Source organism: Canis aureus, chromosome 9 (assembly GCF_053574225.1).
Source record: "Canis aureus isolate CA01 chromosome 9, VMU_Caureus_v.1.0, whole genome shotgun sequence".
Lineage (NCBI taxonomy): Eukaryota > Metazoa > Chordata > Mammalia > Carnivora > Canidae > Canis > Canis aureus.
The window spans coordinates 73,322,996-73,337,082 of record NC_135619.1 but is presented as its reverse complement, the minus strand read 5'-3'; the positions used below and the strand labels follow the sequence as shown (position 1 = coordinate 73,337,082).

The 14,087-nt window shown below is 50.6% G+C and overlaps 1 protein-coding gene and 1 long non-coding RNA gene across 12 annotated transcripts in view; one reads left to right on the top strand and one right to left on the bottom strand.

The window, feature by feature from the left end:
* Positions 1-14,087, top strand: part of LOC144321175 (uncharacterized) — a 421,562-nt gene that overhangs the window by 25,371 nt on the left and 382,104 nt on the right. The gene's annotated exons all lie outside the window — the stretch shown is intronic.
* The window catches only part of PPP2R5C (protein phosphatase 2 regulatory subunit B'gamma), a 122,930-nt gene that overhangs the window by 12,913 nt on the left and 95,930 nt on the right, over positions 1-14,087 (bottom strand). For 10 of the 11 annotated variants that reach the window (XR_013386932.1, XR_013386929.1, XR_013386931.1 and 7 more), the window contains 6 exons: positions 12,327-12,435; positions 10,929-10,982; positions 5,726-5,896; positions 4,670-4,797; positions 2,293-2,394; positions 770-842 (listed from right to left, as the gene is read on the bottom strand). Coding sequence is in view for 8 of the 11 variants with exons in the window: in XM_077910632.1 (XP_077766758.1) it covers positions 770-842; positions 2,293-2,394; positions 4,670-4,797; positions 5,726-5,896; positions 10,929-10,982; positions 12,327-12,435 (637 nt within the window). In the remaining 3 variants the exon portion in view is untranslated. Of the gene's footprint in view, positions 1-769; positions 843-975; positions 1,040-2,292; positions 2,395-4,669; positions 4,798-5,725; positions 5,897-10,928; positions 10,983-12,326; positions 12,436-14,087 lie in introns of those variants that run through there. The other variant, XM_077910638.1, reaches the window with a different exon arrangement.

Below are 14,087 nucleotides of genomic sequence, written 5' to 3'. Positions count from 1 at the left end.
CCCGGGGACCGTTCCTCTGGCGCAGCGTGCGCCCCTGATTTTCAGACAGGCCTCGAGCCAGGAGCGCCTGCAAGGACAGCGCTCCGGTCCATGTGGACCTAACACCAAGGACCACACAACTCAGAACCCCCGGACGCTTGTCACACGGGGAGCTGGCCCCAGAGTCGGCGCCACGCAGGACGCCGTCACCTGCCGGCAGTTCCAGAGGACACACCGTGTGCCAGGGCGCCCTGGAGCCTCCTCGCTACGACAGGAGAAAGCATTAGTGGCAAACACAGCACAAGTCAGGCAATTTTTGACAATTAGAGGCTCAGCCTATAGGAACCCGATTTTAGGAGAGACGACACCCACCCCATGCTTCATCTATTTCAAATCTAACTCCCTTTCTTTTTGAATCATTTTGATATCGAAAAGGAAGGGACGTATCTACGCTGAGCGACAGCATCTACGACATTCGTGGGGAGAAAACAAACTGAAATCTTGGCCCAAAATAGAGGTTGTATCCTGGTTTTATTTTTACCACAGTGTCTTGATAAGATTTCCAGCTCATTGAAAAAGCAGAGGCAAAAAAAAGGTCAATTCTGTGGTAAAAACTTTGTGGGACAAAAATAAGTTACTTGTACAGAAGTCGAGAAGTACTTTTATTGCAGACATTTCCACATACAAGGCTAGAGACCGCCCCCCTCCCCTCCTGTGATGAAGCCACACTCCTAGCTCATAGAAACACTCAGTTATACCCTAGACATTTTCATGTTACTCTTTTTAGTACCTGGGGGTTTGCTTTGGCTAGATTTTCTATTTTAACCCACGCTTCTTCTCGTTCTTTCATTTTTAGCTTCTCTCTGAAAAATAGTAAAACGTCATTGGTATTAGAGAGACGGATCAAATGCAAGAGAAGGCGAGAGGCAAAACGGACATGGCCAGCAACACAATCACCTACTTTTTCCTCTGTCCCTTTCTGGTCTCACTCCACATACTTCACCGTGGTGATCACAGGGTAACGTAACACGGAAAACGAAATTGCGAAAGACAAGCCAGACTTAGGGGAAGAAATTTAACAAATAAATAGGCTACAATTTTAACATGTTGAAGACTGCAGGTTCTCAGGAACGCTTATGGGAGGACATGTCAGGTCTCCATCCCTCCTGCTTTAGCTGCTTCTTCAGAGGACCTACATAATTTTGAAGATAAGCTTAGGAAGCCATGAAAAGTGAGACCCTTCCATGGCATATAGGAACCAGGGTGAATGGCCAAAGTCCTAACGTGGACGGCTTTAAAAAGAAACCTTCAGACCCGATTCTTGTTGCATCATATGGCCAGTGAGTCACATGACCTTGAGCAAATCGCTTAACTTGGACCCAACTTATTTATTCATTTGTTTATTTTAAAATCTGGAGGATACGCTGCATGATCTTTAAGATCTTTTGCAGAAAGCTAAGATACTCGCCGTGTGAAAAGCCGACGGCATGTGTGAACACGGTGCTCAGCTCTGCGGGAGCCCGGGAGGCCCCGTGTGCACCTGTCCCCGGGCCCCTTCCCTGCCTTGCCGACCACCACCTTGCACGCAGCGGGTCTTCCTCACGTGCGTTTCCCTGTCTTTCCCTTCCACGCTACCCGTGAGGGCAGGGAGTTTTGTTGTATTCACTGCTGTGCCGCCAGAACCTACAACGGCCTGGGGTCCAGGTCAACACATAGGTACCGTCTTGAAGCATGGACACGAGAGCTGGTTATGTGTCTCCCATAATTTGAATTATACTCGTTCAAAGTTTATCTCCCCTACCCTGCTTCAAGCGACAGGCAAAGAATAAAATCTGCCCAGACTCGACTCTGAAGCCCTCGGAGCCTGACAGCAGGCCTGGTCTCGCGAAGGACACAGGCTACGTTCCAGAGGAGGCCCGTGTTCAGTGGGCGCGATAAAGCTACGCTGAGATGAAGATGCTTGCTCCTTCGCGTACACCTCATGGAACAGAATTCCGACTCCTGCCTTATACACCTGAAAAGTTACTGGACCTCCAGCCTTTCAGCGTTCCCTGAGAAAAGCAAACATTCTGAAAGTGAACGTCTTGCCTGCACACACGTTTTGCAGAAGTGATTAAACTGGTCACATAATGGAGAGAACAGCGATGTTCTCCGAGAAGAGGTTAACAAATGGTTTCGTTTGCTTTCCAAGTATGCAAGAACCGATTTTACTTTAACGCAGAACGTTTTAGGACAAACCAAAGCAAGAGGTTTATTCAGAACTGAGGGAGACAAAAATCCTTGAAAGAGCAGCTTCTGAAAGGGGCAACTTACTTCAGTTTCTCTGCTTTAAACTGCTGGGTGCAGTCGTCGAATAGTTTCTGGTTCATCTCCATGAAGAGCTTCAGCGCGTTGTAGATCAAGCCATGTATCGTCCTGTAAGCAGAGCTTCATGTTCATGCTCCGAACACTCCGTCTTTCCATCCACTTCCCTGCCCTCCTCAGACACAACCCGCTGCTCCCCAACTCTCCAGCGACTGCAACGGCCCTCCGCCCCGCGCCTCCTGGGCTTTCCAACGAGAGCCCGTCATGCTGGATGCACCTGCGTGCACGCAGCCTGCAGAGCGCTCCTGACCAGCTCCTCGCTGAGCACCCCAGCACCCCCCGCCCCAGGCCCCTAGCTCTCTGTCCTGGCTGACAGCAGCCAAAAGCCATCTTCCATGGAAACGGAATAAAAAAACGTCAAAACTTGAAGAAATGTAATGCAGACAAACCACGATGTGTAGGGAACGATAGTGGAAGCATTTTATTTCCTTATAAATGTCAGTTTCCTTTTCATCTTACTAATTAAGGGCAGGAGAATTTTTAATATTGCCGAAACAGAGCTTTGGAAGGCAGAAAATAACACTGCCACGGCATGGCTTAATGGAACTCAGCTTCCCCGCTCTGACATCCGTGAGAGGGAGGAGGCCCAGCTGCTCTGCGAGCTAATGGAGCCTGGAGATGACGCCAGTCCCACTGGCCATCTGATGACAGCCACACGGGGACCCCCGGTGGGACGGGGACAACTGCCCCGCGGCCTCGTGAGTAGCCACAGGAAATCTCATCTGTCTCCCCGTAACTGCTCTCACCGCTGCCAGGACTACTTCTGCTTTTGCCGTCGCAGGATTCATAGCGACTTCTTAACTCAGTTTATAATAAAACCCAACTCGTATATGGAAACATTTAAAGTGACACGTCTCTCTTTGCAGTGGGCAGGGGTCTGCGGCCCGTCAGTAGTCACCGCTGACCCTCGCGTCATATCCTAAATGACACACGGGGACGGTGGCTGAGCTCCGAGGCTTTTGTTACCACCTGCTGAGCGCAATAAAAAATGAATGTTGCCAAGAAGAGGCTGCTGAAAGTCGATACACAGACGAGGTCTGCTGGGCCGTGCAAGCAGGCTCTGTGGCCCCTCCAGCTGCGCGCTGATGGCGAACGCTCGCCGGATGCCTGGTGGGTGCCAGGGACTTTCTGTATATCAACCTGACCTGCATTAACCTTCACAACAGGGTGAAGGGCGCTGCGAAGTGCTCATGTATATTAACGTTATTTTCTTGATGAGCCAGCACAAAACACCAAGGTGGGTGCCAGCGTTTTCTCTATTTCTCGGATGAGGCCACTGGCTGAGTGAGATGAGGCCAGAACGTGAGCCAGGCCAGCGGAAGGGTGTGCAGGGGGCCCTGTGAGCCAGGCAGCCGCCAGCCAGCCCACGAGTGTGGCCCGGCTGCCACCGCCCTGAGCCTGGCTTTCCTCGCCTGTAAACAAGGGGGCAGGATGGGTATCGGGGCTCTGCTCTCCCTGCTTTCGATTCTGATATAATGATTACAACACAGAAAGGAAAGAAATGAAAGGAGGAGGGGAGAGCAAAGCGCTGGTACCCATATTCATGTAAAGGACACGAAAACCAGTCGGTATCCCCCAGTGACAGAGAGTCTGCCCTGACCGTGCCTTGGAAGGTGTCAGAAGACCACGGCTTAGTGTCCTCTCCTCATCCTTGTTAAGTGACAGGACAGAGGACGCGGTCAGGCTGTGTGCCAGCACCTGCTCACCCCTTGCCGTCCAGGCAGCGAGGACAGGAGGGCAGCTCGTGCTCTCAGAGGGGCTCAACAGGGTGTATGGTGGAGGCCTGGGCGCCTCCGAGAACAGGGTGGCCACCGTGCTCTGAGGGCTCTGCAGTGACCTTAGCTGGAGGAGATCTAAGACGAGGCCCCGGGACGCCTGGGTGGCTCAATGGTTGAGTGTCTGCCTTCTGTCCAGGGCGTGATCCTGGAGTCTCAGGATCGAGTCCTCCATCGGGGTCCCTGCATGGAGCCTGCTTCTCCCTCTGCCTATGTCTCTGCCTCTCTCTCTGTCTCTCAAGAATAATAAGGTCTTTTTAAAAAATAAATAAATAAAGATGAAGCCTGGAAGATGCCACTGCCAATGCAGCCGGGAACGGTGGGTGCCAACAGACGTGCCTCCGTATTGGCTTGAAACGGGGGTGAGGAGGCAATAAAAGGCCACAGATACGACCCACACTTCTCCTTAATTCTAAGCCCGCAATAAAAGCAACATTTTCTTTTCTAACTGCTATTTCGGACTTGGATTTCAATCCGAATTGGTTGGAAGTTTCAGCGAGATACGTGAAATGTTAAAATGCCCCAGTGGGCGACAGCCAGCTGTTTCTTACTTGTTCCAGTGGGTCTTGGAGTTGCGGTACAAGGATGGAAACATGATGGGTAGGATCTTTGCTGCGTTGTCGCTGATTAGACTCATGATATACTCATTGTTCCAGTAATACAGTGCTCGCTCTGCCACCTGGAAGACAGACGGCACAACTGATGTGGCCGTGACGACAAACATTCATTCAGCAGGACCCTGCCCACAACTCTGCGGGTACGTGGTGAATTATACTGGATTAGCGACTCATTTCCACAACCTCAGCACACTCTAGACTGTAACCCTGAGGAGCCCCCGACAGGGAAGCAGAGGGTTTCTTGTACATCAAGAATACAATCATTCATTTCTCTATTCGTTTAATAAACATTTATGCTGGGCCCTGGGCCACATGTGGGCCACACACCCGCCAGATGTGCTCATCCCTCTGCCTCCCACCCATCTACTCCCATCACAGGTCTGGGACGGGTCTGGTGCTGAGGTGTCAGCAGTGATTGAGGTGATGCAGAACTCCTGCCCTTGTGGAGCTTACGTTCTGGCAGGGGAGACAGTGATGGGAGAATTCATACTCCCGAAGTGACAGGCCGTGTGGCCAAGGGCCGTAAGGAAGGGGGCCAGGAGGAGGGCTGGAGGGACGGGAGCGGGGCTGACACTGGGACCCCCGCTGGCCGGGCTGCCTTGCCCACTGTGAGCTCACGATACATGCCAGCAGGTCCACGGGAGGCAGACGGACGGCACAGAGGTCCTGGAGACGACCTCTGAACAAGGCCAGAAGGCCTGAATGAGGAGCCGAGGACAGGAGAGCGGTGTGTGACCAAGGCCCCCTCAAACAGGAACGTGCGTGTGTCAGAAATAAAGTGCTTATGGACAGGGAGTTTCGGGGCTGAACAGTTCATCTACAAGCATCCACCTCTCAGGTGTGGAAAGCGAGGTTCTACGTGTTTGGGGTGCGCCAAACGTAAAGACAAAGGCACTTGTACGGAGGAGCCATTTCTAACAACTTTTAGCGAAAACTACATGTTTGGTGATGGGGTCACCCTGGAGGCTGCTCCCTCCTTGCCCTCCGTACCTGGAAGTGTGGGCTGGACACACATTTGGCCAACTGCCGGAAGAGCGGCTCCATGATCTTCACAAATTCTGATGGTTCGATTACGTCTAAGATCTCTTCTAGTTCATTTAAGAACATGACTTCTTTTGGACTATGGGTCTTTGGCCAGTATTTGAGAAGTGCCATCACCACCTGCCAAAGAAACACACAGCGTGACGTCTGTGATGCCCGACATCTGTGTTTCGTTGAGGTGTCCCCCCGCAGGTGACCCCCCCACTCCAAGCAAAGCAACAAATTAAGGTGGTGCTTTCTTCCTTGTAGACGGAACAGCTGCATGGTAAATCAGCACATGGGCTTTTGGGAACTAGAGAAACAGCTCATTTTATATACTTAAGAACCACAACTTTAATGTATGTGACCCACTCTCTCTGATGAACCACCACTGACTGCAGTCAGCCCCTTTAGAAAACAGAAAGATAAAAAACAAGCAGTTAGAAGGGTTAGAGAGAAAAAGAACAATGGAGAAACACGGGGCTTAGGACGTCGTATATTTGTTTCTGTGCAGAAGTCGCCAGCTCTGGGGCTGCTGGTCACACATATGCACAATCCGCTTCTGTCTCAAACTGATCATTCATTCATATTTGGCTCTACACAACCACACGTGGTGTTTTGATTGTGTTAAATTGTGCTAGAATATATCAGAAGAGGGAGACATGACATAAGCCAATGTTGTCAGCTCACGCATGCAGGGCTGCAGAGGGACCCGGGGTCGGGCCTCACTGCTCTTGGCGCGCGTGACCTGTGACCCTGCGCTGCGAGGACCCTGCATCTGAGGAGGGCTGGCCCGCCGGGAGCACGGCAGTGTGGCCTCAGCTGGGACCCTGCCAGAGCGCACCTGCGTGGCCCGCCCCCGTGAGCCGTGTTCAGCTGGTCGACGGCGGCTTCCTCATTCGCGGGGATTGGACGTTATGTTTCTTGCCCACATCAGACAGGTAGAAGAGCTTCTGCGGGGCAACCTTTCTTTATCTCACTCCTAGAGTTTCCAAATTTCCTACCACAACCGTATCAGTAAAGAGCGTCCACCCGGAGTATCAGATTCGACTTGGTAAGGATTAGTAACGTTTCTAGAGTTTAGCTACCTAAAGGACGCTTGCCCACGTATGATTGCAGCCCACCAGGGCCATTCTGGGACTACTGTCCCAGCCCTAGCTAGCATCAGGACTGCCACGAAAATCACCCCAAGTGCCAGTTCTCCCGGGCTGGCGAGTGGTCTCCACCGGCCCATCCTCTGCAGCTCTGCAGACAGCACCTCACCGCTCAGTGGGCCAACTGCTCCATCGTTATTGTGGCTAAAAACACGGCCGGCCTTTGAACAACATCCGTTCAGAACAAGTCTACTTAATGCTCTTGACCTTCAGGCTCCTGGATAACCTTTTATGATACTACACTTTATAAAATTCCAACATTTATAAAAAAGACAAGCCTCCTAGTTTCGGAGTCTGACATAAAAATTTACAACATGATGGTCTTTAAAGGGAATTTCTTAAAAAAAAGAGCATTTAATGATTTTTGTCCTACTTTTTGCTCAAAACCACTGAACAGACATTTAATGAGCACCTACTATTCCCCGGTGTGGAGACCACTGTTAAGAATACAGCAGATGCCAGTCATGTCACAAATCCACTCTTCCTTGTCAAATGGTATTTTAGTAGGAAAAATAGATCAACATGTGAGATACAAAAACTACAACTGGTTTAGCTATTTAACATCTCTGAAAAAGGTTTTATTTCTGGAATTGGAGCCCCACGCTGGACCTACTTTTCACACTATTTGGAGCGACTTATGGTCGATGCCACGGTTTCAGAGTGCAGCAGCGTTTTGTAAAAGAAGGGTCTGTCTAGGGGATCCCTGGTGGCTCAGCGGTTGAGCGCCTGCCTTTGGCTCAGGGCGTGATCCTGGAGTCCTGGGATCAGGTCCCACATTAGGCTCCCTGCATGGAGCCTGCTTCTCCTTCTGCCTGTGTCTCTGCCTCTCTTTCTCGCTGTCTCTCGTGAATAAATAGATTAAAAAAAAAAAAGAAAAAAAAAAAAAAAGAAGGGTCTGTTTGGTAACGTAATCTAGGCAAAAGAGGCAGCCTGCTGCTGGGCACATCACACACCGGGCTGTCCTTTGGAGACTCAATGGGCTGCCACTCTCTGGCCAGGGCTGGGGAGGGCGGGTGGGCCCGAGCATGTGTGCCAGTGGCTCTGTCCCCTCCCTGTCACCCCAGGGAAGAAGAGGGTTCCCACCAGGCCCTGTAGTAAAAGCCGATTATCCTAAAGCAACAGGCAGACGACAAGAGAACATGACTTTACTTCCGTCCTCAGTCCGATGGGCTCCTATTCTTCATATGATAATGTACACGTTCAATGTGCCCAGGAAGCTGCTGAGCTTTCTAAAGTGCAGTTTACAAATAAAAATATTAATTGCAGACCTTAAACGGGAAGGATGCAGGTTTTTTAAATGGACCGTACTTTAAACATTCCTGACCTTGGCCATACTGGCTTCTGGAGAGCCTTGGGTCCAGGACCCTGAGAGCCACGCATGTGCCACATCCTCCTTAGCGCTGCCGAGGGGACACTCACCTTCACAGGACTTTACCCCATTCGCCTAATCGTCGACAAGCTTTCAATGCTGAAGGGAGACAGACCAGCCTCTGTATTTTTGTGATACGGGGATTTCAAAGGAAGGAGTTCACCGAGGCGGGGGTCCGAACATTTTTAATGTGCAGAAAACAAAACCTGCTGGTCAAGAGAGCACCCGCCTGTTGTCTGGGCTGCAGAAGATTCAGGAAGCGAATTTGGGTGGAGATCTTGGGAGGCTGGGTGTGCAGGGGCCTGAAGCTTCTCTGCCTATGCCACCTCAGAGGTTCCCATCGAGGATGGAAGGACCCGGTGGAAGCCAGCAGCCGCCTTGCTCCTCCCATCGGATTAGTGTGGCCAAGGGCTCCCGCTGCTGCAAACCTCTGTGGGCCTTCACGTTACTCCCAGGTGAAAGATGGCACAGAGGTGAGCTGGGACAGGATTGGGACTCGTGCTGTGACGGACCCAGCTGGGGACCAGGGCACTACCGTGGGGGCCTGGCCTGGGGTAAACGCAGCCCCACGTCTGGTGGGGTCTGGAGCCTGGGGAGTGTGAGAAATACACACTGAGGACAGTCATGAAGAAAAGTGCATGCGTTTTCTCTCCTTCCATGTTTTCCTTTCCCTTTTAGTTTTGAGGTAGGCAAAGGCAGGGTGTGTGCAAATCTGTTCCCACACTATCGTCTCTGGTAACGCTTCTCACCTGTTAGTGTGGAGCCACGGGACCACTGAGGCCACCTCAGGTGTCCTTCCCCACCTAGATGCGTCTCCAGTTTAGTCAGGGGGATAAAGAGAACCCTACCTACCGGGAGTAAACACTCCAGGTTTGATACTCAAGACTGGTAAGTTTGGTGCCTTTCCTGGGGGGTGAAGCTTCCAGAATCTCAGACAGAGCTGAAGCAGAGGTGTGTGGGGACCCCGGGGAGGGGAGTGGGGCAGGTGCTGGGGGATGCGGCGGTTCCTGGGTGGGTGACTTGGGGTGTCCATGCACGGAGTTCAGCAGAGATCAGATACAGAGCATTAAGGATTCCTCACGTATTTCCACTGTAACACTCATAACCTCACGGGACCGCTGTGGAAGGCGGCCTGGGGGACAGAGAGATGCTGGAATGACATCTGCCTTTTTTATTCCAACAGTAACTTAAAAAATAACAGCTCAAACACTGAAAGTGACTCAGGACTTCTTACTTTGTTACTCAAGAGTAAAAAACCGCCTAGCTGATTAAAAAAAAAAAAAAATGGGCAGTGGATCTGAAGATGTTTGTCCACAGACACACAGGTGGCCAACAGGCCATGAAGAGATGAAGAGATGCCCAACATCTTCAGCCATGAGGGAAATGCAAATCAAAAAGCCCCTAAGAGATGCCTGTGCACACTCACTGGAGGCTAGAACAGACCAAGGGACAATACCAGGTGTTGGCGAGGATGTGGAGAACGCGGGGTCCCTGTGCAGCTGCTGTGGAGGACAGAGGGGCAGCTCCTCATGAAGCCAAACACAGGATCACCAGCGGATCCAGCAGTTCCAAGAGCAGGGACTGGTGTAGACACCTGCATGCCCACATTCACAGCTGCATTATTTGCACTATTCACAGGGGGTGGAAGCAGCCTGAGCGTTCACTGACGGGAGCGTGCGAACCACACACCAGGGAGTCTATCCAGCCACATCCAGGGATGGAGCTCTGACACGGGCGTGGCCTGTCTGAACTCTGAGGACATCCTGCACGTTTCCACCCATGCCCGGTGCCCCAAGGAGGCAAACTCAGCAGAGACAGAGCAGGTGAGCGTTCCTGGGGTGGGCAGAGGGGAAGTGGGAGTCGGGGTCTGTGGGTGCAGACCTACTGTCTGGGGTGACAAAGCTCTGGGAATAGTGGTGTCAGCTGCGGAGCACTGGGATGTAGTTAATGCCACTCGCCTGTACATTGAAAATGACAAATTTTATGTGACATGTACTTAAGCACAATTAAAATAACGTCATATACCGAAAAGCCACTGAGTTGTCCATTTTAAATGGGTAAATTGTGGGGTATGTGAATTATAATTGAATAAAGCTATTTGAAAAAAAAAAAAAAGTATATTCAAATGTTTAACCTGGCCCCCGGCACGCTCCACCTGGTTCATCTAGGCCACAACAGCTTTTTACTTCTAATAAACGTGATACGCCAAGAAATCTGGAAATCTACACGCTCGACGGCAGCAACCTGGCACTGGCGACGCGGTGATCACAAAGCAGCTAGCCTCGAGCCTGGAGGGAAGGTCGCAGGTCACCTCAACTGGCAGGACCCAAGAGAGCTGCGTGTCCTTAAACCAAGAAGGGAAAGTGCTCAAGGGCACGCCATCCAGCGGCCGCGGCCACTCCGAGTCTGACGGCGTAACGTCATCCCCGCAGTAGAGGAACGTGTAACTCAAGTGACCACACTCTGAAAAACACCTAACACACGAGGGAAACCGGCGTGTTTATCAGTTGTGTGACTTAAGGTGAAAAAGTGGTTTCAACCACTACTGGGCAGCAGAGCTGTGGTGACACTGCCGTTTGGGGACGCCCACGCGCCACATCCTGCCGCGTGCTGGCAGCAGGGCCAGGCCCCGGACGGGGCGCGTACTCACCGGTTCAGTGAGGGTGCTGTCCTTTTCTAGAAACTGCACTACACAGTACGCCAGCTGCAAAGTACACGGAGAGGAGGTATTAGCATTTCGCTTTAACACGGCAGCGCTGCTCTGCCTCCTGGTGCCCTGTGCTGCCCCCGCGCCCTCCGCCTCCGCTGGGGCTCTCAGGGGGACTCTCAGGGACCAGGTCCAACAGCTAAAAATATAAGCAAAGGGTCCTCTGGGCTTAACATCGACAGGTCAGCCCGGGTTTGAAGGGGATTTCCCTCACGATTATTTTAGAGACTACAATGAACGAGGAATCTGACAGCTGGGGAAAAACCAAATTAAAATCTGGTTCCACCTTAAACCACTGAACAGCTGAGATAACGATCTGGCTAGGTGTAAAGCTACGATCACCAGGTTAACAGCAAAAGGAGGTGAAAAAAAAAAAAAACCCACCTCAAAGTAAAATACGTCCCAGGAAGCCAACGTCCTTATTATCACATAAAGAATTCACTTCCTGTGACTCGTGCTGTGCCCGCTGGCTGTCGGGCCTGCACCTGCTCAGACTCCCAGCGATCATGCAGGGGACCGGACCGCAGCTGGGGGCCACCCTGTCCCCGACACTCAGCACCCGTCGTTTGCAGGGCTCACAAGTGCAAGAGTGAAAGGGAGGCCACGTCTCCCGAGTCCGTGCAGCCGCCTGACCAGGTAGTAATCACTCACTGGCCAAATTTTCAGGGTAACTGTCATTAGATTTCCACAACTGCAGAAAGCCCACAGTTTACTTAAAAAAATAAAAAAATAAAAAAAAATAAAAACACCTTTTTCTTAGACCATGTCATTGGTCACAGACATAGAGGCTTTTTCTTAAAGGAGCCAGATTTTATGTTTTTTAAAAAATTATTTAAATTCAATTTGCCAACATATAGTCTAACACCCACTGCTCATCCCATCAAGTGCCCTCCTAGTGCTTGTCACCCAGTCACCCCATCCAATATCCCCGCCTCCTGCAACGGGGTCTTTGTTTCCCAGAGTCAGAAGTCTCTCACGGTTTGTCTTCCTCTCTGATTTTTCCCCACTCAGTTTCCTAAAGGAGTCAGATTTTAAATCCTACGACAGAAAGCTTCCTCTGAGATCTCTTGACGCGGGGCATCAAGTGAGTCACCCTCTTCTCTGCGTTTAGAACTAATTCTGAAATTCTCCATTCCTGAGAGTTTTCTGATCTTCTTAAAAGGGAATTTCTTTACCCCTGTATCCTTTCAATTAGCACCAGAACCTACATCAGCAACGGGACACGACAAAGACAGTGCTCCCAGGTAACAGGCTGGAATTCTGTGTCTTAGACCAATGCTCACACGGAGATGCCATGCTAGCGCACGTCCCCACATATGTGTCCTGCGGAGCACCCCTTACCTGTGGATGGTAGACACTCAGAGATTTCACTTTGTGCAAAGGTAGCAACACCTTCAGTAAGAAAATCTTGTGCTCTTCTTTTAGTGGTAAGGCAAATCCATTAATTATACTGTGAAAACAGAATTTATTCAAAGTTTGAATATTTACAACTTCCAGATTAAAAAAAAAAAATCTTGCCTTTTTTTTCCAGCATAAAAAAATCAGTAAGCAAAATGTACGTTGCACAAAAGAGGAGCATATTAGCAGAAATTAAAAAGAAAATTAAAAACCTTCCAAGAAGCATTGTCATTTCTTTCTTTGTTAAGTGTAAGATAATTCTAAAACTCTGGGTTTGCAGGGCATTACCCAGAAGAGCATGACCCCGGGGGCAAAGCCTCCTTCAGACAGGCGGAGGAGGCCGGGAGGCTCAGGTGGGGTCCCCGCTCCGCTCCACGGCTGTCCACACCCGCACCTTCCCTTGACCTTTGCCTATTTTTAGGAATTCACGCTTCCCTGGAGAGATTCGGGCTTGTTATTCTAACGCTGGTGGGATAGAGTCCAAGTGTCCAAGTGGGAGCTGGGTGAGAATCAGCCAGGAAGCTGCTCCCTTCTACATAGAAAGAGGGTCTTATTCCTGGACTCCAAATTGAAGCTTTATCTCTAATGTCAAGTAGTTTATCTACTGGTTTATCAGTTGGGCGAGTGGGCTTTCTATTTATTTGATTTTATTATTAGGCAAGCACAGACACGTGTTAGAGCTACAGAGCAGTTAAGGCAATTTCTAGATGGACCCGCACCATCCAGGGGCCTTGGGCACAGGAGCGCTGCAGGCAGGGGTTGTCTGAGGTGGGCACCAGGGCTGGCCTGCTCATTCACATCGGGGGGGACCGTCAAGGTCAAACACCTCTTCTGGAAGGATAAAATTATCGATCCTAGCAGCAGGGAGCACAGAGTTGCCTGTGTGACATGCCAGGCTGCACGGACGCTTCACACGGTCGCACACTCTCCTCGACTCTTAGGAGGTGAGTGGATCCCTCCCCCTCTTACTAGGAAAACAGCAGCCAAGAGTAGTTAAGGAAGGTCATACACCTAGGAAGGGCCCTTGACCGCTCACCACGCTCTACTGAGCGGGAGAAACCCGCTGAGTGTGCCAAAACTGGTCAACGTAGAATTCTCGTTTGTCTCGTTTGTCTCGTAGAGGACAAATGGTTTTTTCAAATTATATCTAAAATAGCAAGGAGAGTTTTCTCACCACTGGAGCACGGATTGACCAGATGACAACAATGTTGCCTGAGAGAGACTTGTGTTCCCAAAGCTTTGGGGATGTACAGAGGTGCCCTCTCTGCAGGTCCCTCAGAACCTTTTAGCTGCTAATGCAGCTCAATCCCCAAGTAAGGTGCTGGGAGAGAGCCTTCCAAGCTTTTCAGCTGTGGAACCCCGGGAATAGAGGGCTGGAAGTCTGATATAAAATCCATGGGTCGGGCAGTCCCAATGGCTGCCTTCAGCCTGGGGTATGGTCCTGGAGACCCGGGATCGAGTCCCACGTCAGGCTCCCTGATGGAGCCTGCTTCTACCTCTGCCTGTGTCTCTGCCTCTCTCTCTGTGTCTGTCATGAATAAATAAATAAAATCTTAAAAAACAAAAACAAAAACAAAAACCATGGGCCACTGATTTAAAAAAAATGATAGCAAGCAAAGATTTCACTTGGATGAAGATGGCGAAATTTTTGAAATGTCTATTATTGTTAAGTACAGATATGAAAAGTTTATAAAATCCAAGCAA